At 40.8% G+C, this 26,715-nt stretch overlaps 1 protein-coding gene across 1 annotated transcript in view; it reads right to left on the reverse strand.

Moving 5' to 3' along the window:
* LOC138977345 (protein rogdi-like) overlaps positions 1–25,718 on the reverse strand; it is a 27,785-nt gene extending 2,067 nt beyond the window's left edge. The window contains exons 1-10 of the mRNA XM_070350247.1: positions 25,676–25,718; positions 14,574–14,645; positions 14,111–14,156; positions 13,545–13,659; positions 8,916–8,979; positions 7,670–7,759; positions 3,002–3,097; positions 1,903–2,001; positions 1,405–1,536; positions 97–180 (exon numbers count right to left, since the gene is read on the reverse strand). Of these exons, the coding sequence (XP_070206348.1) occupies positions 97–180; positions 1,405–1,536; positions 1,903–2,001; positions 3,002–3,097; positions 7,670–7,759; positions 8,916–8,979; positions 13,545–13,659; positions 14,111–14,156; positions 14,574–14,645; positions 25,676–25,714 (837 nt within the window). The 5' untranslated portion in view covers positions 25,715–25,718. The remainder of the gene's footprint in view (positions 1–96; positions 181–1,404; positions 1,537–1,902; positions 2,002–3,001; positions 3,098–7,669; positions 7,760–8,915; positions 8,980–13,544; positions 13,660–14,110; positions 14,157–14,573; positions 14,646–25,675) is intronic.
* Between the last annotated feature and the right edge of the window lie 997 nt (positions 25,719–26,715).

Raw genomic sequence — 26,715 nt, forward strand, 5'->3', positions numbered from 1 at the left:
AAAGTTCTAGGATCAGGAGGTAAAATGAAACTTGGTCAGGGAAATGGAATCTCTGATCTTTTTCTTTGGGGTTATACAAGAGCCAGAATTACTCACCTTATCTACAAGTTGCTGACACTGCTGTAGTGCCAGAGTGAAAAGGATGACCGCCTCATTCAGCCACTGGACAGCTGCTTCCATCTGAAAGGTCACACACATGTCAAGGTCACACACATGTCAAGGTCACACACATGTCATTAAATGCACAGTCCTTCTGATGTTCACAGTTCCACGCTTCACTCAGGGATGGCCAAATCTCACAATTTTAACTCGCCAGCCGGGCGAGTAACTTCAAGAAAGACACTTGCCTCGCTGGCCTAGTAACATACCACAGTTGATCTGCAGTGTTTATATATGCATGGCTTTAAAACCTGATATTACAAACAAAAGGGTTGCATTTGACGGAATTTTCATTGGCCAGCCGGGCGAGTTGCCAGGCGGTTTCTACTAGCTCAGCGAATATTTTACTCGCCCCTAGCAACCGGGTGGACGATTTGGCCATCCCTGTCACTCATGGAAGTGTTTGCTAAGCACATGTGTTTTCCTAAACCCACGTGACCTCAATCAAAACACATTGTAAGCAATCATTACGGGACAGCGATCATTTCCACAACAAATTGGGCACTCTGATAAACTTGCGAACCCTGATTTTCAAAAGAAAAGAGTACAGGTATCATATTGTGCATGAGCTGAATAACATACACATCAGAGTTAGTTGTTCGATCCGATCGCACGAAAAAGTTGATCAGCAGCGTGGTACATAATCTGCCTCATTTTCAAAAACCTTGTTCAAGTAAAAGGGGCTCTTACTCTACCAGACCGTTGAAAATCTTGACAAGTTTATTTCCAAACATCGTCTTTTGCCTCACAAAAGTTGTTACATAGTCAGGACTGAAAGCTTTGGAAAGACAAGAAATACAACTCTACCATCTTTTTAAGTTACACTTTAAAATGAGTTGTTTCCCTCTAACTTCTGAGCATTACTGAAATTTGTACATGCATCAGTTATAAAGAATAAAAGTAAGACTCTAAGAGGCACATACAAAAGCAAGCAAACATACACGGGCAACACATCCAATATGAAAGAGGCGCCCATCTAGAGAGCTGCACACATGCACACACATAATCATATGGATACCGATTCACACAAGATCTGAAAGACACCCCCCCCCCCCCCCTTAAATCCCCAATAAATTGAAAGACAGACAAACAAACAAACAGACTTGTATGCAATCAGGCAGTCAATCCTTAAAAGACAATGAGACAGACAGACAAACAGACAGACAGACAGACAAACAGACAGACAGACAGACACACACACACAGACACACACTGTTTACAGTAAAGTGAGCATTGCAGTCCAACCTGTATCCTGTGTGAAACGTCCATTTTTTGTTGACCATTGATGTGTAAATGGTATATGGCCAGGATCACCTTTGACCCATGAATGTAGAATGACAAGGCAACGTTCTGTGGAATTGGAGGGCTGAATATTTCCTGATGAGAGACAAGGAAATATACAAACATTTCATTATCTCATTCAAAACTTCCTCCTCCCAAAATAAACAAAACAAGCAACAACAACAACAACAACAACAACAAAGAAAGAAAACATTAAGCAACAACAACAAATACAGCTGTATATCCATCTTAACAACCACAAACTAACAAAACAGTAAAAGGTTTGAAACGATGTGTTGTGCAAGTGATTTAATACAGAACTAGGAATGATGTCAGGGAAAGGAAGTATCACAAACAAACGCACCAGCACACACACATGCTCCGACAAACAAACACACACACACACACACACACACACACACACAAACACACGCTCACACACACCGATTCATAAATACTGACCCTGGATTTGCTGTTGACTAGGTCTTGTAAAGATTTTCGTTTGGGGGTTGACAGACAGATGCGACATGCTTGCACACTCTTCTTCAAGCCCTCTAGCAGCTGTCAAGGAAAACAATAACAAGTCTTGCAATTTATTATAGCACAGCAACACAAATAATTACATGTATAGTTATGTTAACACATTATGAAATCAAATTAATCAAAATGCACCGGATCATGCGTATAACTGCACACACACACACACACAAAGTGCCAAAATTAACTTGCTTACCAATAGAAAACACAGGAAAACTGCTTCTAAACAACAGTACAACACACTTCTTGTTTAACCCCTTCACTGCCACAGTATAACAGCATTATTCGAACGGTCTATGGGAAAGAAATGTGTTTAGAACCCCTACAAGTACTTGGACAGTGGTTACCTCTCATTTAGTTTTCAGAAATGTCCTGAAATGTTGTTGACACAAATCCCACGTATGAGATACGGTTATGGGCGTAGGACAAACCGAAAATGACCACATATTACATACGGGGTGGGCAGTGAAGGGGTTAAAGTTTTGTTGTAAGGACAACTTTTGTGTAAAACAAAGAACCCCTATGCCCATCTTTCCCTCTCAAATTTCTGAGCAAACTGGGACCATTTTCTTAGTTTAAAGCTGGCTTTCAAAATGAGTAGGGCTGGCATGCAACATGCGCCCTCCCTTTCTTTGATGGGAGAATAATTTGGCGAGTGAAGCGAGGAAGTACATGTAGCGTTTCGTGGGCAATTCTTGCCGTGAGGAACGCTAGGATTTGGCGAGAGTAGGCAAGCGTGCCTTGGAGGTGTTCGTTACACGAGAAAAAAAATGGCGGCCACACAGCTGCCAATCCGATTGGCTGTTCATGGCTATTTACCGACCAGTGCAGACAACCTTTTCAGTATCATTCATTGGTGTTTAATTCTTGCATAGCTAGCCATCCAACTGTTTCCTATACGCTCTCGCTGTCTTGCAAAGCGAGAGGCTAGCCGCACGCAACGCTTGCCTAAAAGAAACGGGGGTCAAAGCAATCTGTCATCTGATGTGAGCTCAATTCAATCCTCGAAATACCCCTGACTCACCAGCAGAACCTCCTGTGCGGATCTGAACTGGTAGTCGTGCTCTCTGAGGCTGGCAATCTGCAACGCCTCTTGAAGGTGATTGGCAGCATCTTGAACCTGGAGCACACAATAAATGTCTTAATCAAATAAATATGATACTGTGGAACCCCCTTTTTAAGACCCCCCAATGTAAGACTTAATTAAGGTTTCTATTATATTAATATTCCCACATTTTAAGACCTATATTTTCTCAGATTTACTTCTTATAGCCTCTCTAAATGTACCTCCATCTTAAGACTCCCTCCTGTTTTAAAGGCCTGATTTTCTCACATTTACTTCTTATAGCCTCTCTAAATGTACCTCCATCTTAAGACTCCCTCCTGTTTTAAAGGCCTGATTTTCTCACATTTGTGAAGGTCTTAAAAGAAAGCTACTGCACGTGCATCATTGTCTATTTGCTTATTTGTAAAAATAATAAAAACTTCTAAATTGCATGTGCAAGAATGTAAAGCGCTCGTAAATAAATGTTAGGATTTGCGCCATATAAACACCCCTTTTATTATTATTGATATCTTCTTATTTTTCTTCTTCTGCGTTCGTGGGCTGAAACTCCCATGTACACTCGTGTTTTTTGCACGAGTGGAATTTTACGTGTATGACCGTTTTTTACCCCGCCATTTAGGCAGCCATACGCCGTTTTCGGAGGAAGCATGCTGGGTATTTTCATGTTTCTATAACCCACCGAACTCTGACATGGATTACAGGATCTTTTTCGTGCGCACTTGGTCTTGTGCTTGCGTGTACACACGGGGGTGTTCGGACACCGAGGAGAGTCTGCACACAAAGTTGACTCTGAGAAATAAATCTCTCGCCGAACGTGGGGACGAACTCACGCTGACAGTGGCCAACTGGATACAAATCCAGCGCGCTACCGACTGAGCTACATCTCCGCCCATTTATTATTGATATCATTTTAAGGGGCCAGAGGAAATAACACCCACACATTTCAACTGAACCAAATGTAGCAAGAAGTTTTTCCAACACAACTTGAGACAGCACTAACAAATTATTTCCTCACTTGGTTTCCATTACAGTGGAACCCCCCTTTATAGCCCCCCTCAATGTAAGATTTCCTCCATTTCAAGACCTTGCCTTTTCACATTTTGTGTTCATAAGCTTTGTAAATTTATCAATCAATCAATCAATCAATATGAGGCTTATATCGCGCGTATTCCGTGGGTACAGTTCTAAGCGCAGGTATTTTTTTTATTTTATTTATTTTTTATTCAAGGCGCAGGGATTTATTTATGCCGTGTGAGATGGAATTTTTTTTACACAATACATCACGCATTCACATCGGCCAGCAGATTGCAGCCATTTCGGCGCATATCCTACTTTTCACGGCCTATTATTCCAAGTCACACGGGTATTTTGGTGGACATTTTTATCTATGCCTATACAATTTTGCCAGGAAAGACCCTTTTGTCAATCGTGGGATCTTTAACGTGCACACCCCAATGTAGTGTACACGAAGGGACCTCGGTTTTTCGTCTCATCCGAGCTTGTGTCTGTTATTTCAAATTTATATCCATTTTAAGACTCCCTCCTTTTCAAGACCCAATTTTCTCAGATTTGTGAAGGTCGTAAACGGGAGGTTCCTCTGTCCAGGGAGCTAACTATTAATTACCATGAGACCCCTGCTTCCCAACCGCTTGTCATTTACATCCACTTGCACGAGACATGGTTTCATTAGGCGGAATGGACTCAATTAGCCATAGCATCATGTCACTGGGCTTGTATCGGTGCCAGCCACAACCATGCACCTTGTTTCAGGTCCACCAGTTTCCACAAATTGCACAGATCAATAAAGAGCTGCTGTTGAGTCCTTTTTTTTCTTTTCAAGCGTGGTAAATTTAGTCTGTTTGTTGTGTTATTTTTGTAACTTCATAGAGGCAGGATACACCTTTTCCAAAACCTTTCAACTTTTTATCTCTGTATTTTTGCAGATCAATACATATCTGAGGTGTTGAGTCCTTTTCTGTTCTTTTCTAGGGTGCTGAAAGTCTGTTTGTTGTGTTATTTTTGTAACTTCATAGAGGCAGGATACACCTTTTCCAAAACCTTTCAACTTTTTATCTCTGTATTTTTGCAGATCAATACATATCTGAGGTGTTGAGTCCTTTTCTGTTCTTTTCTAGGGTGCTGAAAGTCTGTTTGTTTGTTATTTTTGTAACTTTATGGAGACAGGATACACATATTCCGACACCTTTCAACTTTTTATATTTGTATTGTATTTTGGATTCAGGGTAATAAAGACTAAAATGAAATCAAGCTTGTGTCTGTTATTTCAATTCAAATTTGAGGTGGAATTTTAAGTAGCAAACTAATTAATCAGTTTTAAGCTTTGAGGCTGAAATGCAATCACCTAGTTCGGAGCAAGTCAAAGACTGTGTGACCGAAATTTCAATGATTTTGACCGAACAATGTCACCACAGTGACACTTTACATTTTTACTACAGTACAAGTAACAACTGTCTTGTGCACATTTTCCCCCAAGCTAGCTAATTTCAACTTAACAAAATCATCTTGACTTGTAAACTGTCATGACATAGCCAACCACTTTAATTGTACGAAGCGTAACTTTCAAACAGTTTACAGTGGAACGCCCAATTCAAGACCTCCACAAATCTGAGAAAAAAGGGTCTTAAAAAGGAGGGAGTCTTAAAAAGGAGGGAGTCTTAAAACAAGGGGTAGTTTTACAGAGGTTGTGAACAGGAAGTCTGAGAAAACAAGGTCCTAAAAAGGAGGGAGTCTTAAATTCGGGGGTCTTAAAAGGGGGGTTCCACTGTATCATACTCCAGTCCCCCTTTTACTTAGAATAAGACACACTCAAATCATTCTCTCCCAAACGGACACTACACCAAAGACAGTAGAACCTACACAAATCTCTCGCAAACGGACACTACACCAAAGACAGTAGAACCTACACAAATCTCTCCCAAACGGACACTACACCAAAGACAGTAGAACCTACACAAATCTCTCCCAAACGGACACTACACCAAAGACAGTAGAACCTACACAAATCTCTCCCAAACGGACACTACACCAAAGACAGTAGAACCTACACAAATCTCTCCCAAACGGACACTACACCAAAGACAGTAGAACCTACACAAATCTCTCCCAAACGGACACTACACCAAAGACAGTAGAACCTACACAAATCTCTCCCAAACGGACACGACACCAAAGACAGTAGAACCTACACAAATCTCTCCCAAACGGACACTACACCAAAGACAGTAGAACCTACACAAATCTCTCCCAAACGGACACTACACCAAAGACAGTAGAACCTACACAAATCTGAGAAAATCAGGTCTTAAAACAGGAGGATCCAGTCTTGAAAAGGAGGATCCACAGTCTTGAAAAGGAGGTCAACTTACAGAGAGTCTTAAATTTGGGGGTCTTAAAAGGAGGTCAACTTACAGAGAGTCTTAAATGTAGGGGTCTCAAAAGGAGGTCAACTTACAGAGAGTCTTAAATGTAGGGGTCTCAAAAGGAGGTCAACTTACAGAGAGTCTTAAATTTGGGGGTCTTAAAAGGGGGTTCCACTGCTAATCTTAACTGGAAAAATGGCAGATTTTTAGCTGACAAGGGTTCGGCACTAACACCATGCATTGGAAGAGCGGTCACAGGTATTCCACTGCTCATGTTGTGATGCGTTCAGCAGACCGGAAAAAACATTAGCACCTCTGGGAAATCAATGAAACCACTGTTCTGTGACACATTGTTCTCTAAGCGGAACACAAAATGCAAGGTTTTAATCAAAGGCCAAATCCCAAATGATCGCAACCACTTAAACAAACGCATTTTATGTTCGAAGCACTTGCCCTTTTTATTGTGTTTTAATTTTAATGTTAAGCATTACTAATCACTTACAACTTTTACAGACCTGTTTACCCCCATAAGTGTTTTGGAGTAATGCTCAGCCCCAAAAATAGTAATCCTGGCACAAAAATAGTAATCATCCAGCATTCGTCGCCAATTACAACGCACATGACAACTGTGTCTGCGAAACGCAATCATGCACATATATCCATCATTCACACATCAGTCAGTTTTTGTAGTCATCATAATTTCAAAGAAGATCACATCAAAAGCACATGCATCACTGATTCTTTTTCTTTTGTTCGTAGTAGGCCTTTTTCAGTGTGTCAAGCGCTTCTCTACTGTACTTGCGCTTGCCGAATGAGTGAGGGCGAGACTTCACCACTAGAATAAGGCTCTCCAGCGTCTCATCAGACAGACATGATCTCTGGTCAGTCCTGTGCTTTTTCACCCCATTTTGCCATTGAAAAAAACAATGCCAAACATGTGAATAGATAAAAAAAGAAAAGAAAAAAAAAATTTTAATTTTTTTTTTTACATTTTTTTATTTATGAAAATCGTAGTCTTGACACGGATAGCGGAATGGCGTATTTTTTTCAGAAAATCGTAATAAATTACGCCAAAATCGTAAGGGTAAACAGGTCTGGTTTTACGCTTTAGAGTTCTAAATTTACAATGCAAAATTAATGTTCAAACTGCCATGTATCTTTTTCTGCAAAATTAGGTCAGCAAAAAATCTCTTTGTCACTGAAACATTTGAAATAAAACCTGAAGCAGGTAAAAGACTGATATTACCTGCTGAATTTTCCACTCTTGCTCAGGCATGATACTTGTTTTGTAGTTTTGGTTGTCCTTTCCTTTGTCCTTGTGTTTGAAAACAATATCCTGAAAATGAAGGAATCCGTATTATAAGTAACCGAAAAAATAAGAAAAAGACCTGTGACAGTATGCACACAAACCGGTTTGCATGAAAACACACACACGTACACACACACACACACCACCACACAGACACCCTCACTCACCAAGCACTCACATGCAAGCACGCACACACACAGGCACTAACACGCACCAAGCACTCACACACATGCATGCATAAACACACACCACCACACACACGAACACACGAACACACACACACACACACACACATCTGCACACACACACACACATACACTTATGCAGGTACTCAAGAAAATTCTACAAAGAGAAGGCATAAAAGATAGATGGACAGACAGCCCAACACACAGGCAGACATGAAAACTCACCGATGGATAAGACAGACAGACAGACAGACAGGCACAGACACAGACACAGACACATACACAGACACACACACAGACACACACAGACACACACACACACACCGGCATGCACAAATGCAAACACTCATGCATAAAGACGCTCCCATGGGGTCGCCTTCACGCGGCGGGAGTGTTTATACTAAGCTACCCCACTCCTTTACTTCTCTTCTTTTGTCTTATTTCTGCCTTACCAGTCCTTTCACCTATATTTCCTTCCAAGAAAACTCTCCCTACTATTCCCTGCAGTTTTCCAATTCTTTTCTTGTTGTCTTATTTCTATCTGACTGGATCCATCACCTTTATTTCACTTACCAAAAGTCTTCTTTTCCACATCCTTATTTCTCTGCACCCCGCATGTCGTAAGAGGCGACTAACGGATTCTGTTCCTCCTTTTACCCTTGTTAAGTGGTTCTTGTATAGAATATAGTCAATGTTTGTAAAGATTTTAGTCAAGCAGTATGTATAAGAAATGTTTAGTCCTTTGTACTGGAAACTTGCATTCTCCCAGTAAGGTCATATATTGTACTACGTTGCAAGCCCCTGGAGCAATTTTTTGATTAGTGCTTTTGTGAACAAGAAACACTTAACAAGTGGCTCTATCCCATCTCCCCCCTTTCCCCTATCCCATCTCCCCCCTTTCCCTCGTCGCGATATAACCTGCGTAGTTGAAAACGACGTTAAACACCAAATAAAGAAAGAAAGATGCATAAAGACACATTTTGAACAAAATGGCTCACCGCTTCAGAGATACTGTCACCGTTCAGCGTCACCACACACTTCATAGTGCCGGGTGTTGTGGGACTGAAACAGCATCAAACACCAGTTTATCAACAATGACAACTGAACACACTACAAAGCCCCGGGTGTTGTGGGACTGAAACAGCATCAAACACCAGTTTATCAACAATGACAACTGCAACTGAACACACTACCAAAAAAACAAGAAGGGCAAAGCCCATATGACTCACATGCTTTACACATTTTTCCTACCAAAATACATGTGACCTTGACCCAAGGTCAAGGTCATCCAAGGTAATGCAACACAAAGCTGTTAATTCAAGACATAGGAAGTACAATGGTGCTTTTTGGCTCTTTCTACCATGAGATATGGTCACTTTTAGTGGTTCACTACCTTATTTTGGTCACATTTCATAAGGGTCAAAGTGACCTTGACCATATGTGACCAAATGTGTCTCATGATGAAAGCATAACATGTGCCCCACATAATTTTTAAGTTTGAAACAGTTATCTTCCATAGTTCAGGGTCAAGGTCACTTCAAAATATGTATACAATCCAACTTTGAAGAGCTCCTGTGACCTTGACCTTGAAGCAAGGAAAACCAAACTGGTATCAAAAGATGGGGCTTACTTTGCCCTATATATCATATATAGGTGAGGTATTGAATCTCAAAAACTTCAGAGAAAATGGGAAAAATAGCTGTTTTTTAGGCAACATTTATGGCCCCTGCGACCTTGACCTTGAAGCAAGGTCAAGATGCTATGTATGTTTTTTGGGGCCTTGTCATCATACACCATCTTGCCAAATTTGGTACTGATAGACTGAATAGTGTCCAAGAAATATCCAACGTTAAAGTTTTCCGGACGGACGGACGGATGTCCGGACGACTCGGGTGAGTACATAGACTCACTTTTGCTTCGCATGTGAGTCAAAAAACCAAAAAAACAATTACATGCTCATTCACACACAAAGACACACAGGCACAGACACACACAAAGACACACAGGCACAGACACACACAAAGACACACAGGCACAGACACACACAAAGACACACTGGCACAGACACACACACAAACATGCGCACACACCTCGTTTCAGGATTCCCAGCCCAATTACATGCTCACGCACATGCATGCACACACACACACACGCACAAACGCACACTGGCACAGACACACACAAAGACACACTGGCACAGACACACACAAAGACACACTGGCACAGACACACACAAAGACACACACACAAACATGCACACACACCTCGTTTCAGGATTCCCAGCCCTTTTAGTCGCTGACCCTAACCTTTTTCAAATTTTTTCCAAAGATCCATCAAATCCATCAACAAACCAAAACATACAAAACAAACACATACAAAACAAACAAAACAAACACATACAAAACAACAAACAGTTGACATTGAGTCTGAAATAAGTCCAACTTGCAAAACCATCTGCCCCAAGAAAGATTTAGCCCCCAAAATAAAAGAGCATCTGTCTTAGGCCAAAAAAAAAAATTGTCTGTTTCTGGTCACCCGACCGACCCTAAATTTCGGCGCCGACCCTAAACTTTTTTTTTTGATTTTTTTTGGTGGTAAAGGACAGGGTGAGAAAATGAACAACAAAAACATGTGAAAACGAAAGTCCGCTGACGATTTGTAAATGTGTTGAGTGTCTTGTCTCTATGTATAGTGAATCCAGTCTCTTTGCGCGATTTTTAAAGTTAGTTTTATTGGTCTACATTTGGGGTAAAAAAAAAAAAATAAATAAAAATAAAAAAATCCCTACCTACCGACCCTATTTTTGTTAGCCATGTTACCAGAAACAGACAATTTTTTATTTTGGCCTTAGCTTGAAAATGGCATGTGAAAAAAAGAATACAAAAAGCTGTTTTCTTGTATATTTATTGCTACAATGTACCACCACCTGCACCCACCAATGCCTATGAAAAAAAAAATGTAGCATCACACAAAAGGTGTTATTAACGGTTAACGGATATTAACAATATTTGTCTCTGCATCAGAACAGACGTCAGATGGCACTGTAACAGAAACCACCTACACACACAAGAACAGCTGTGCCCATAAGCATTTACATGCTGTATACATAAACAGATAAGTCACCAACTACAAACGGATATAGCATGCACAGCTGTGAATAAGCACTGGGGGGGGGTGGGGGGGGGGGGGGGAGGGCAATATTACCTGCTATTCCGACTTGGTCGTGTGACAGACGTTTTCTTCCACACGAGATTACGTTGATTGTCTAACGAAGCCGTCAGGCTGAGTTAGACATCAGCTAATCGAGTGTGGAAGAAAACTCTGTCACACGACCAAATCGGAATAGCATTTATGTCTCACAGCTTCAACAGAGGAGAGAACAAACACGTGTTGTATACTCAAGCTTGACAAACCTAAACACAGGAGCAGCCATTGTGGAGAGATCTACTTTTTGACGGAAGTGACCGAACAACTGTGAATGACGTCTCGGTATATGTGAATGACGTCACAGTCATCGTCACAGTCTGTATCTTTTGAAGCATCGAATTCTTCATGACGTCTTTCTGTGTCTGCATCCGCGAAATGTTTGTTCATTCCGGAATCTTTGTCATCTATGTTCAGAACTCTGTCCTTATAGTGTCAGACTAACAGGCCTCCTGAGCGAGCCACTTTCCAAGGGAAGCTAAATTCGCGTATGGAAACAGTACTGTCGTCTGGGATGCCGTTTTCAGTATTCTGAGCGTTGAAGAATTTGCAAAGAGAAGAAACGATAACAGCAGGAGAAATAAAAGTCGTGTGTGCATTTTTTTGGCTTTTGGAGGGACGATTTTGAGTTTGAATCCGTTCTTGCCATGCTCCTAAAGCGTGTAACATACAATCTTGCACACGTTTGCTTTAGTAGTGGCAAAGAAGGAAAGCGTGTGACATTGTTGTTTCAACAATAGCTAAAGTCTACTGCGCTAGCAATGACTTGAGAAATGGCCGAGGAAAGCAGATGTCAGATTATACAGTATCACTGTGAAGCACAGGATCTTACAAGCCCCCAACCACCATTACCTTTGGCCGACACGCGGTGATACAAATGCCCTTTGACCATCTCTACAAATAGACAGGGTATCCCAAACTAAAAATAGAATACGGGATAGTGGGACAACTGTTCAAAGGCACTTGTGACAGTATCTCATAGCTGCAACACATTTTGATCCAATTCTCCTGCGTATAACATCACTAGCTGTTTTTATTTTGATCCTCTGATCTTATATTTGCTCAATATTATTTGCGTATCAGGTCAAGGTTGTGTTTAAAGTGATTTCAGAGTGCCATATTGTTCCATAAAATCCTAATGACCCACTGGCAGATTTTAGGTGAACATTATTTTTTTAAATTTGTCATTTTCACAATATGATCCAGGCCTGTTACATTTCAATTTACAATACATTGAGGTCAGGGCTGTGTTGAAAGCGATACAAACCAACCATCAAATCCTACTGACACACTGACAGCTAACGCCAGTGTGGTTCCCTGGAGGCCTCTGTCTTCGGTCATCGACGCATACTTTTTTGATCTGATGCATTGCCATTGGTCTGACGCCTAAGCGGTCAAACATCCAATAGTTTTGACATGTAAAAGGTCTTCTGGCCATCAATGTTCCTACCAAGCAAACAAAGCGAGGACATTTGGACCGACACATATTCTCTGTCCAGGTCCAACTACCGGGTAACTCAGTTGGTAGAGCACTGCACTTGTGATCATAAGGTCACAGGTTCGAATCCCGGCAGGGACGAACATGAGTCAACTTTATGTGCTGACTCAGAGACGGTTTCCATGTCCCACCCCCGTGTCACCACGCTCATTCTGACGTAAGTGCAGGTGGCTGATTACACCCAAACGCGCACACACCTGGGTAGCGCGACTCTTGTTGCTGCTAGCTTTCCACTGGTAGGAAGTGGCATCAATTTCCCAGCATTGGAATAATAGAGCAAATCAAAAAAACTGACTTTTTGTTCTCTTAGGCTGGGAACAACACTCACAGTAACACAACACAGGTGTTACCACATACAGCTAAGCACTGTGACACAGCAGTGTTGGTTTAGCAGAATAGACCTCTGCTGCAAAGTCAACTTGATAAACGACTGGGGCAGCAGATGTAGAATCATGTCAGAACGCAGTCACTAGACTAACAAACTTCCTAAAAACTCCATTATTTTTAAAAAAAATCAAACAATTATTTTTAAAAATAACTTCTGCCAACAGAGAAGACTGAAGAAGAAACAAATTCTAGCTGTGTTAAGAACACACACAGTTCTGTCCAGGGATGGCCAAATATCACAATTTTAACTCTACAAGCGGGTAAGTAACTTCAAGAAAGTCACTAGCCCGCCAGAAATTTCGCTGGCCCGGTACATACCACAGTTGCTGCATCTGCGGTGTTTATGTGGCTTTGAAACTCGATATGACAACCAAAAGGGTCGTATTTGACCAGATTTTTCACTGGCCAGCCGGGCGAGTTGCCAGCAGGTTTCTACTAGCCGGGCGGATTTTTTTACTCGCCCCTGGCGATCGGGCAGACGATTTGGCCATCCCTGTATGTCAACAAGAAAATAAAACAAAACAAGAAGGCGCCTTACGAAGCACTGGTGAGAAGTATTTTCAGTGGAGGGTTGGAAGGGGTGATCCCTTGATAGTGATGGTCGCCATGAAGATCGCCATTTAAACTCTTACCCAGCATATTGCCAGCTGATCCTGCACAAATCAATCAACCTATGATAAATCAACCACTCAACCAATTGATCAACCAATCAATCAAATTGATCAATTGATGCGTCTGTCTGTCTGCGCATCTATCTGTCTGCGTTTGAAACAATGAAGCAATGAAAAAAAAAATTAAAAAAATAAAAAAAATATTACTCCTCTTGTGTGCTGCTTGCCTGTGTGAGTTCTTTTAGCGTCAACCTGTCAGCCTTTGGTGACAGCTTACAGGAAACCCGAGAGATGATGTAATCATGAACAAATCTGATCTGATAGGATTTTCATTCCACTGATGCGGCTATTAAGTGCAGTCCCATTTCAGCCATCACACAGAGTGGACAAAACAACATGACTAAATTGCACATGTTGTTCTTTGTGCGTAACATCCACTGTAGTAAATGAAATCAAACACACAGAAAGAATGACAGGGAGGAAATATACCCACCGTCCGACTCTCCTTTTATGGGCATTGGGAAACATCTGCGACATTCCTGGAAAGAAAGTACAAATGATTTAGGATGCAAAAGGGTAATGCAGTACACATGATTAAGCGTGATATCAGACACACACACACACACACACACTCACTCAGACACACACACACACACACACACACACACACACACACACACACACACTCAGACACACACACACACACACACTCACTCTCACTCAGACACACACACACACACACACACACACACACACACACACACACACACACACACACAAAGTAAACAATTAAGTCACTATTTAAAACAGGCCCATAAAACTAATAAAACCAGGTGAACAGAACGTACACACATACACACACACACACACACTAACACACACATAGTAAAAAAGCCACTAAAGTAAAACAGGCAAACAAACCATAAAATAATCCACATGAACCAGTCTCTTTTTACCTGCAGTGTGTATCCAATGTCGTCCAGCACAGAATGTACCTCCTCTCTCAGCAGCCATTTTAGCTCGGCCCTCTGAAACACATAAAATGTCACACATTCAGGCTTCAATAACATAAAATGAAAATGAAAAGCATCATATAAAGAGAGAGACTAGAGAGAGAGACTAGAGAGAGAGAGAGAGAGAGAGAGAGAGAGAGAGAGTCAGAGAGGGAGAGAGAGAGAGAGAGAGAGAGAGAGAGAGAGAGAGAGAGAGAGAGAGAGAGAGAGACCCTGGGCTTGCGCTAACCGAGACTGTACTTGTCTGAATGTAAGACAGGTAAGTGGGAATAAATCGAATACTCAAACCACCAAACTTTCCCCCAATTAAGTTACACTCTAGTAATATAGCTATTAAAAGCTTTGATTTAGTTGAAGGATTATATATTTATCTATCTGTTTACCTCAGTACAGATTTAACAATAAAAAGGGTACAAAATTAAATTCCTTGCGTACAGTATTTATGTAAGAGTACAGTGGAACCCCCTTTTAAGACCCCCCAATTTAAGACTTCCCCCTTTTAAGACCCCCCCAATTTAAGACTTCCCCTTTTAAGACCCCCCAATTTAAGACTTCCCCCTTTTAAGACCCCCCAATTTAAGACTTTCCCCTTTTAAGACCCCCAATTTAAGACTTCCCCCTTTTAAGACCCCCCAATTTAAGACTTCCCCCTTTTAAGACCCCCCAATTTAAGACTTCCCCCTTTTAAGACCCCCAATTTAAGACTTCCCCCTTTTAAGACCCCCCAATTTAAGACTTCCCCCTTTTAAGACCCCCCAATTTAAGACTTCCCCCTTTTAAGACCCCCCAATTTAAGACTTTCCCCTTTTAAGACCCCCCAATTTAAGACTTCCCCCTTTTAAGACCCCCAATTTAAGACTTCCCCCTTTTAAGACCCCCCAATTTAAGACTTCCCCCTTTTAAGACCCCCCAATTTAAGACTTCCCCCTTTTAAGACCCCCCAATTTAAGACTTCCCCCTTTTAAGACCCCCCAATTTAAGACTTCCTCCCTTTTAAGACCCCCCAATTTAAGACTTCCCCCTTTTAAGACTTCCCCCTTTTAAGACCTTGATTTTTCAGATGTTCTGTTCATAACCTCTGTAAATTTACCTCCATATTAAGATTCCACCCTTAACCCACGAGGCAGCCGCGGCCGGGATTTGAACTCACAACCTTACGATTATCCACTAGGCCACAGACGCGCCAATCTCTCCTGCTGTCTGATACTGCTAGTTTGTTTAGGAAAACTTCGACACAGTTCATCCGCAAGTTCCTTTCCAGCACACTTTCTATTTCCAGAAACACTGTCTGAGAACTCAGATATCATTGATCTGAATCCCTTGACTGTTTTGCCAAAATCTCTCTTTGTGTTCTAGAAAATTGCCGTTTTAGTCAACACACACACACACACACATGCCACTGCACACACAAACACACACACACACACACACACACACACACACACACACACACTACACTGCACACACAGAGACTGATAGAAGTGTAAACAAGAAGTACTTGTCCAAAATCTCTCTGTAAAATAAAGTTGAAGTTGTTTTTCCTACTCGTGCAAGAGTTCCCGAGGTGTGTTAGAATAACAAGAAGCCATCGACCAGGGAATACATGCAGCTTGCCTCCATTCCCGAGGTGTGTAGAATAACAAGAAGCCATCGACCACAGAATACATGCAGCTATGCCTCCATTCCAAGACAAGTACATTTACCACAAAGAACAATTATTATTCCAATACTCTAGCAGAATGGGAACAAAAGACAATTGTGCAGCAGACTTATTTAAATCTTCCCATTCAAACAAAAAAATCATTAGACTCAATAGGTTTAATGTCCATCCTAAACTAGTTTCCCCGACAGTTCGCATTAAGGAATGCTGAGAAACAGTTCTGGAAGTAATCCTTTTTTGCATTCAAAGACAATCATAGAAGTGCCTTTTCACAAAGTAAAAGAGTCTTCGGAATGACTCTATTAGAATTGTGAGGAAAAGACCTCCACAGGTATAATTGTGAGGAAAAGACCTCTACAGGTAATACAGTAGAGCCCTCTACAGGTAATACAGTAGAGCCCTCCTATTAATTAGGACCTCAAACAAATCTGAGAAAATCAGGTCATTAAAAGGATGGAGTCCTAAAATGACATGAATGTACATGCAGACTACATTTACTGACTGAAAGGTTATTTAACAGACAATCTGACAAATCACGGTCTTAAAAAGGGGGAAATAGTCTTAAATCAAGGAGTCTAAGAAAAGGCCGGGGTTCCACCGTAGCAGCAATAACGTTGCCTTTTCATTCAAAGAAAACTGTGGCCTGATTCTCTCTTTGTGGAGGTACTTTCTCAGCAATAATATATTGCCCTGACACACAATGTCAAATTGAAAAGAAATCTAAGTCTCAAAGGAGGACTGAGGGATTGTAAGATGCAAAGCTGAAATCATGACGATGGTGTGTAGGTGACACTGAGCTAAGATGAACTGGGTTAAATTAATACCACTGTCATCCTGAAGTCATGACGATGGTGTGTAGGTGACACTGAGCTAAGATGAACTGGGTTAAATTACCACTGTCATCCTGAAGTCATGACGATGGTGTGCAGGTGACACTGAGCTAAGATGAACTGGGTTAATACCACTGTCATCCTGAAGGAATGTTGAAAAGGATTCTAAAACAGTTAACTGAAAGAATGAAGATTAACATGTCTGCATGCACTTATGAATTGAATTTGAAAAAACATATCTGTCAATGACATACAAATGAGCCAGTTCATCTTAGCTCAGTGTCGATATCAGTATCAGACATGATACAGTGGAACCCCTTTTTAAGACCTAAAAAACCCCTGAGAAAACTAGGTCTTAAAAAGGATGGAGTCTTAAAATGGGGGTCAATTTACAAGAGGTTATGAACAGAAAATCAGAAAAATCAAGGTCTTAAAGTTAAAAAGGAGATTGACCGTGACTGTAATTCACGGTGTTTTAACACTATTGTGACTAGCACTGCCACGGCGTTTACGTCCTGCCTGCCCAAGCTTGCCACCAAGAAACTTCCCAAAAATCAGTAACTGTAAAGAAATCTGTCTAGCAAGCTTGAATTAAGTCCAATCACCACCAAATTTTGTGTACTAATTCAAAAATGGATGCCCAGTTCAGTCGTGCTATTTATAAGTTTGTCACGCGATTTGTTTTAGCAAAGGGGGTGAAAGGGGGGTGAAAGGGGGATAATTTGTGTTTTTTAACGTTTTTTTGTGTGTGTTTTATTTTCTACTGCTTTTTTTAAAAGTTATTTTTTAACAGAAAGTATTATAAATAATGTTATAACCAAACAAGGTGTAAAACCTATGAATTAGCTGAAATATTGTTAACATTGTACACAGAAATAAGGAGACAGTACAAAGAAAAAAACAAGCAAATCACGCATTCACTCACAGCATCCTGACTCAAATGAAACAAAACTGTAGATCTAACACTCACCAAATGATGTCTAGGTAATCCATATTGAATATAAGTCACATTTTCACAACAAAGTACCAACTGTACACCTATGAACAATTCCAAAAGGATTTGAAGGCTCCAGCCATCCATTGTTATCAGTGCTGCCACGCCCCCATAGCTCCTGCACGATTCCAAGATACATGTTCGTCTAGCAGTATCACCACCAACCACGTGTAGTTTGCCGACTCGTACTAGCAACAACGGGACTGTTTCTTCCTCACTTTCACTGCTTGTATCGCTTTCGTGAGGCGAAAACGATACGTCCGAATCATGCTCTTTGGGATCCTCTAGGTCCAACATCCGGAGAATCTCCTCCCGAGACAAGGCTCGCCTTTCATTCATTTTTTTTTCCCTCAAAAACGCACACAAATCAGGCGGATTTGCAAATGGCAGAAGGGGACGCCAAGTGTATCAAGGGAAACAACTCAATTTATTTGCAAGCTTCAAAAACCGGGAAGCAATCACGAGTCGTGTACCCTCTATGGCTGGTACTGAAAAATGCGCTTCCCGTCCATGGGCGTGTCAGCGCTGGTACTGATTTATCAGTGTCCCGTCGCGAAAGTGTTAAAGGGTGTCTTTCACTGTATATATTTTCAGAAAGGAGGAGGTCTATACATATACTGATATAGCTTTGGATGTGTGAATTTAATGTTCTGACCCATCTTGTTTTTTGAGTTTGAATAATAAGTGAGTATGTTTTGGGAGATGGACAGGGTTACTGAGTTGGGGACAAACAAGTGGAGATAAATTATCAACATCAATGGCTGCATGGTGAGATTGTACTTCTTGAAAGTATTGCATAATTGTTAATCACAGTCTAGCAATCTGTTAATTGCCTCTAGGAATGAAAAAAACACAGAATGGGGACACATTATCAGAGGTAATTTCTGACACACAGCAATTACCCGAGACACAGACACTGACACACAGACACTCACACAGAGAAATAGACTAGTACACTAACCTCAACTACAGTGGATTCAGCTCCCTTTTAAGACCTCCGCAAATCTGAGAAAATCAGGTCTTAAAAAGGATTTTTTTTCTTTGTTTGTTTGTTTGCTTAACGCCCAGCCGACCACGAAGAGCCATATCAGAGCGGTGCTGCTTTGACATTTAACGTGCGCCACACACACAAGACAGAAGTCGCAGCACAGGCTTCATGTCTCACCCAGTCACATTATTCTGACACCGGACCAACCAGTCCTAGCACTATAAACCCCATAATGCCAGACGCCAGGCTAGGCGGAGCAGCCACTAGATTGCCAATTTTAAAGTCTTAGAAATGACCCGGCCGGGGTTCGAACCCACGACCTCCCGATCACGGGGCAAACGCCTTACCACTAGGCCAACCGTGCCAGTTCTTAAAAAGGAGGTATATTTAGTTTACAGAGGTAATGAACAGAAAATCTGAAAAGTATAAAGTCTTAAATTGGGGGGTCTTACAAGGGGTCTAGCTTCCACTGTATTAACTTCACTGTAGAAGACAACACACCCTTTCTAATCCAACTTCCTTTAGACAAAAAGGAGAAAGAACATTATGGAGTAATGAGAGAGAATTAATAGTCATTTATGTCATTTTCTAACGCTGGTGACCGATCATTTGACCTGGATTATGACTCAAAATGCCTCCAGCAACTCTGAACTTACATCCAAAAGATTGGCGGAGAGAGAAAGAGCAAGATCAGAAGAGGAGCAAAAGAGAGAGAAATTGATGACCGGACATTACTTGTGGATAACCTAAACTAACTAGTGCCTCTGGAATTTTAAGCTAAAAAGAGGAACAAATTAGTAGCCTAAAACTTTATAAGTTTCACATACATGTTTGCGCCATTTCAGCTCCCGGAATAACCCAGGCACACAGCAAAATGAAATTTGAAGGTGACTATATAAGAACGAGTACTGCACACAGACAATGTCTTCACTTTGGCTTGTCATTAAATCTGACATTTATGATGCATCCATGACACACGCACATTAAACTACATGTGTAAAGGGCAGGGCAGCCCTTTGCGCCTACAAAACTACATGGACTGCAAATATATTTAGCAAACTATTCATAATGTATGTTTAATTTCATTTCGTACGACAAAATGGTTACTTTCATTCAAAAGTTAATGATTATTATAGTACACTACATGTATAATTAAATCCAAAGGTTGTTTCTGCAATTTGTTTGTTTTTGTTTTTTAATAGACATAGTTTTCATTATTTGTTCTTTAAAGCCATATGTACTCGACTATACACGCTAATTGCTTTACCAACAGCTGGAGACAGACTAAATTAAGTTCCCTGCAAAATATTGTGGTCTAGGACCCCTTAAATGTTGAGATATTTGAATTTTCATTTTGATCTAGATCGTCCTATTTATAGATTTGGCAACACATGTAACGTTGATGCAAGGGAGAGAACACCGCGGCTTTGTTGACATCCTCACTTTTTCAGAGGCTAGAACAAGCTGTAATGCATGTATTATGGTCCGCGCATGGTGACGTATCGTCATTATATGGTCTTATGATGCGTTTGACATCGATTGTGGGCAAACTACACTTTGTAAACACGGGAGTGCGTTAGTATGCCTTTAAGTACTACTGTAGAACCTAACTGGTCCATCTAAGAGAAATCAGTAAGAGCACCATGAGTGGAAAAAGTACAGTGGTACCTGTGATGTGAGGCCCCTCCCATCAGAGGACCCATCTCCCAGTAAAGGATATCATATATATACCTAAATGTCGTTCATTTGTCTATAATCTTGACCTGAACTACGAGTAATACCTTTCATCAAACACCACATGCAGAGTGGGGACACTAAGCTTTTGGCTGGTCCCAATTACATTGCAGTGTGTCATTTCATCACACTGACACATGTACATGTAGATTGGAACCCCCCTTTAAAAAACAAAACAATTTAAGACTCCCTCCCTTTTAAGACCTTGTATTCTCAGATGTTCTGTTCATAACCTGTGTAAATATACCCCTATTTTAAGACTCCCTCCTTTTCTCAGATTTTTGAAGGTCTTAATAGGGGGTACGTTCCACTGTGCCTCTGTTAGAACTGCCAGAGTGAATATCTCACAACAGACTCTTGCAGAAGAACTCCAGAAGAAGTTGTCAGCTACTACACCCAATGTCAGTAAAACATCATTCACTCCCTTCCTTGGCTCCAACAGCTTTCCTCCCATACCAGAGCCCTGGCTTTTCAATTATTTAACCTCATAGTGGATTACAAAACACGCGTAGACTGCCAAAAGTAATTTTCTGCCTGTAAGTGTAAGTAATTGATCTTTGAGCTGCTTGCAGCTAATGACCTTTTCTACAACCATTCTGTCTCTGTCAGTCAGCCTGTGTCTCTCTCTGATTCCTCGTTATATAGCTGTCCAACATTTGTGTTTTGTGAAGAAAAGCTGTAATATAACACCTTAATTCAAGTATGAGACTGAGAGTTCAATAAATCAATAAATAAATGAACAAATCAGTCTCTCTCTCTCTCTCTCTCTCTCTCTCTCTCTCTCTCTCTCTCTCTCTCACTTCCAAGCGGTCTCAAACATTCTGCCAATGCCAAGACTTTTAAAGACAGATATTTCTCATTCCTTTATATACATGGCACATTTCGTTCTAAGCCTGAACATGTTTATATTGTTGATGCCTTATTAAGTTATTTGTACCTTTTACACATTTCAGTAGATAAATGTACCTAATTAATTTCATAACATGACTTATGTAACGATGCTACATTGCTATTACTTGAAACGTAGTTGCTTCATTGACGATCCTCAGTTACACAGATTTTTTCTTCCATCGAAGTTTCACACATTTTTTGTTGCTTGTTTTCATTATACCTTTGACAATAATGTCATGTTTGTTTGTATATATTTTTGCTTGTTTGTTTAGTCTGTTAATCGTTTGCTTGTTTGTCGTTTGTTTTTATTACTTCTTTAATTGATATTCCAACATTTTTAAAACGTATTATCATTAGATTAAACCCTCCCATGGGCGAGGGCTGGATGTAAAAAAGCACCTGTTTGCTTATGCCATTACCCTCGTTAATAAAGAATTTGTCATTGTCATTCTCTCTCTCTCTCTCTCTGACTCTCTCTCTCTCTCATAAACACACAGACGCACATTAATATCCCACTCAAATTATTTCTCACAACAACTTCCTCACACCATAGATCCTCCTTAAAGCAATGACCAAGCCACTCACGGCTTAAAACATCCTGAAGTCCCACTCTTACCAATAACAGGACAACTGTGAGCTATGCTGGGCTGTTGTTAGCAATTGATTGGTCGTTGGCCGTGTAAATGATGCCTAATCCAATAAAAGGATCTCTCTAACACACACTCGCCCATGACCATGTCTAAGCTGGCCTCAGACTAGCCCTCACACATTGAGGACAAATCAATAAAGGTTTGGGAGGGGAGCCAGTACTGTATGTTCTCTCCAGCCAGAATCTTAATTTTCTTCTCTGGCACTCATCTGATAAAGAGCTCTCTGGTGAGGGATAGATATGCTGGCTGAGGTCTGGAAGTAGTACATGTACTCTTCTGGGACTTAACACTGACACACATTCACAAACCTATAGTTTCTAGAGACTTATAGTCTTGCAGTAAAGTCAGAAAACAGAGGCACACAAATAGATGCATTCAAACCTGCTGCAATAGCTATGGGCATAAAAAAGAGGAGAACACATGCAAAAGCATGCAAGCAAGCGCAAACACACGTACACATGCACACACAAATACACAGGAACAAAGACTCAAAATTGTACTGTCCTTATAAAAACAAGGAAAATTGCCATGCAGTGTCAGGCGAATACTGTACACACACACACACACACACACACACACACACACACACACACACACACACATTATTTCTCAGCTTCAAAAATTGCATGGGAAAAGAACACTTGTCACAGTTAGTGTTGACATGCAGTGTCAGGCGATTACTGTACACACACACACACAGTCACACACAGTCACACACACACACACACACACACATTATTTCTCAGCTTCAAAAATTGCATGGGAAAAGAACACTTGTCACAGTTAGTGTCAGCCTTTCCTTCCAAGGGTTTCTCTGGTGTTTACACTCGGGTGACCTAATGGGCAGTCTTCAATCAATACCACAGACAGCCCACATGTCCCAATGTCCTAAAATTGCACTTTTACTTTTAGATGGTTTCCCCAAGGAGTGCCCTTACCCCATTAATTCCCCCAAAATCAATCAATCACAGGCTGAGTTACTACATGACTTCGTGGATTAAGGTGTCTGATACAGTGGAACCCCCCTTTTAAGACCTCCAAAAATCTTAAAAAATCAGGTCTGAAAAAGGAGCTAGGAGTCTTAAAATGCGGGTACAGTTTCAGGGGTTATGAACAAAACATCTGAGAAAACAGGGTCTTAAAAAGGGAGGAAGTCTTAAATTAGGGGGTCTAAAAAGGGGGTTCCACTGCACATCCCAAGACTTTATTTGCTGTCTTGTACAATGTATCATCGGTTCCTGACTTCCTGAACAGTACTGCAGTGTTTAGTGTTAACCTGAAATATCTAGAAATTGTCACTGACTTAAATCTTGAAACAACATACTGGCGACAGTGCAGACCGACAAGTTGATAATATTTCATTTGACATGGTTTTTTCTCTCTCACAATGGTGATGTAATTTCTGCATGAATGGACTTTGTTTGGCTCATTCTCACCATAGAGACTCCCCAGTCTTGGTGGGAGCCAAAATTAATATTTTTTGCCACAGATGGTCTCAGACACTTGCAGTTAATGAGGCATATCATAAGGCCTAAAAAAAAAATAGGTGTGGTTACGGTAACCCGACCTACCCTATTTTTAGGGGCCGACCCTATAACTTTTTATTACATTTGTCAAAAAACAAACAAAAAAAAACCCAAACAAACCGAGTGCAGAAAACGCAATGAAAGCGACAGCGCTCGAGTCGCACACTTATTTCCCTGTCGAGTAGGTTTAATTTGTACACATTAGAAAAAAAAGTTAAAAAAAAAGAAAAAAGTGATTGCCTACCTTCCTACCCTATTTTTTTTGGCTATGTTACCTTAACCACACCTATTTTTTTTGTGCCTAAGGCTCAAACACTGTTTCTGAGAGGGAATGGGTTTTTTTTAGTTTCGAATGACAATGCTCACAAAAATAAAGTCCGTAGGTTGCTTACTGATTTTTAAAAATTTGTAACTGAAGTATTTTTTCTCCATTTTTACAGTTACTTTTTCTTGCAAAACCTTGTACAAACATTGGAATGGCCAATCAATAGCGAGGGGTGCGTCAAAAACATGTGAAAACATGCAAGTGTTCCCGACACACCCCTCGCTAGTGATTGGCCCCTCCAATGTTTGTACGAGGTTTTTCAAATAAAGGTCACTCTCCCACAACCATACAAAGCCAACAGAGTTATTTGTGAAAATCATCTATTGTGCGAGCTGTGTTCTCTGGATGTTGGAGAAGAGAAAATTTCCTTGTCAAGGAAGCACAATTGATTTTTGTCATGTTTCTAATCTAGAAGCTCAAGTTCTAACAATCTTTGAAGAAGACGGTTACAAAGAAGAAGTATAGTAACCAGGACCTATACATAATCTAAAAGTGTTCCATGATGTGTGCTTTTGTCAAAAAGCAGCACATCTATGTGTGTGTGAGTATTTGTGTGTGTGTGCGCATGTGTGTGCTTGCAATTTGCATGCATTCGTTTGTGTGCATAGATCTATGTGCATCTGTGTGCATCTTCGTGCACTCCAAAGTCAGGACATACTTTTTGGATAAAAAGAAAGACGTTCAATGCCTCGCTGAACTTAAAACGTCCAAAAGGACCCATGCAGTTTATGACTCCGAAGAAGAACGGCATGACTGCATGCCTCCATAAACATTAAAGCTGTCAGTGTCACCACTACCTCAGTACCCGACAAAGTTTCTCAGTCATTGTCGATAATGGATATGATATCACATGCACAGTTAAACCTTCTCGCCACCTCCACCCCCTGTGCAAGCAATATACTATAAACGACATACATGTTCATATTTTACAGCGAGCCGGCCATTCCCACCCCCGAATTGGGTGTCATATTTGTAGCCAACTCTTCTGATTACACACATGGTGCGTAAGAACTTCCATGTTTACAAAAGATCACTGAACACACCCTCCAATGTCACCAGAAATAAGTTGAACATCCATGATGTCTTATCAAGTTATCTTTCAGATCCATTCCTCATGAAACCTACGCCTATTAATATTTCAAATGATTCCATGAGTGTCGATTTTAAAGAAATTTAGACAAATACTTTTTGCGTAAAAAGTCAGAACATGAGTCCGAACTCGTCTTCACTCAAGTGATTGAACAAGGTTTTGTCACTAATATTAGGCCTACTTATTAGTGATAAACAACGGCATAGAATAACACCACGATAAACGTATCGATCAAACTTATCACGGCAAAAGTTCAACTCGTTAAACAATACCATAGCATACAAGAATACTTGCGTCGACAATAAAAAGCTCAAATAGACTATATAACCCACGAACGTGGACAAAAACTCATCTTACCAGCGCTAACTTCTCTTCGTGTATCTCCTCGTCCGCCATTGTAGGCCAGAGTTGAGAGGTTAGGGGTCATGTGGAATGACATTGACGCATGCGCACTTTCATTGTCGTCTGCTACAGGTTTCTTTTCTTTGTTGTGTATCTCAATCTCCTTCCACTCGCTACGTCTTCATTTTTCGTTGTTTTAGGTCTTACTTTCCTCCGGTGATTAAATTTTTACTGCTGTTTCGTGCTTTGATTTAGTTTTAAACTCGAAATTAATTAACGTAGTGTGTTTGTATGCATCACTAACAGAGACTACATGTATGCATAAAGTCAAAGTGTTCCAGTTAGCATTCTCAACAAATAGTCTAACTCCTCTGTCGCAAAATTGATCATTTCTTTTAACAAATACCAAATTTGGCACAGTAAGAGAGTTTTGTGTTCTGAACAAATCCTGATACAGAGCCATTGTGAAATATTATTATTTAACCCTACCCTACCCCCCCCCCCCCCCCCCCAGCCATAACGTCACATATTGGCTATGGTTCCCTCAGGTGTCTGCCTCTATGTACAGAATTAAAATCCACATTTATGCTCCAAATTGCACCACATTTTTGGTTGAGGTAGTTTGAGACATGGGGCCGGATTACATTTACCCCAGTTGCCATGGCAACACTGGCAAAGAGTGCCTTTGGCAACACCGAAGGCATTATTTTGCTCCAAATTTGATGTGTAGACAGTTTGAGGCATGGGGTGTGTTATGACTGGATGTCATGGTTGCCATGGCAACAATTCATTTGCAATGTTGGAAATGGCAACAATGACGAACACCGCGGAAAGTGCTTTTTTGGAAGGGAGGCGGTGCAGCAGACCGCATAAGAGAGAGAGAGAGAGAGAGAGAGAGAGAGAGAGAGAGAGAGAGAGAGAGAGAGAGAGAGAGAGAGAGAGAGAGAGGGGGGGGGTGGAGAGTCAAATGAAATAACAACAACAAAACTAAAAACAAACATCAGCAGCAACGGTTTCAACAAATAGCAAGGTTTCCAACCTTAATTCTGACAAGT

The sequence above is a fragment of the Littorina saxatilis genome, linkage group LG9 (assembly GCF_037325665.1).
Source record: "Littorina saxatilis isolate snail1 linkage group LG9, US_GU_Lsax_2.0, whole genome shotgun sequence".
Taxonomy (NCBI): Eukaryota; Metazoa; Mollusca; class Gastropoda; order Littorinimorpha; family Littorinidae; genus Littorina; species Littorina saxatilis.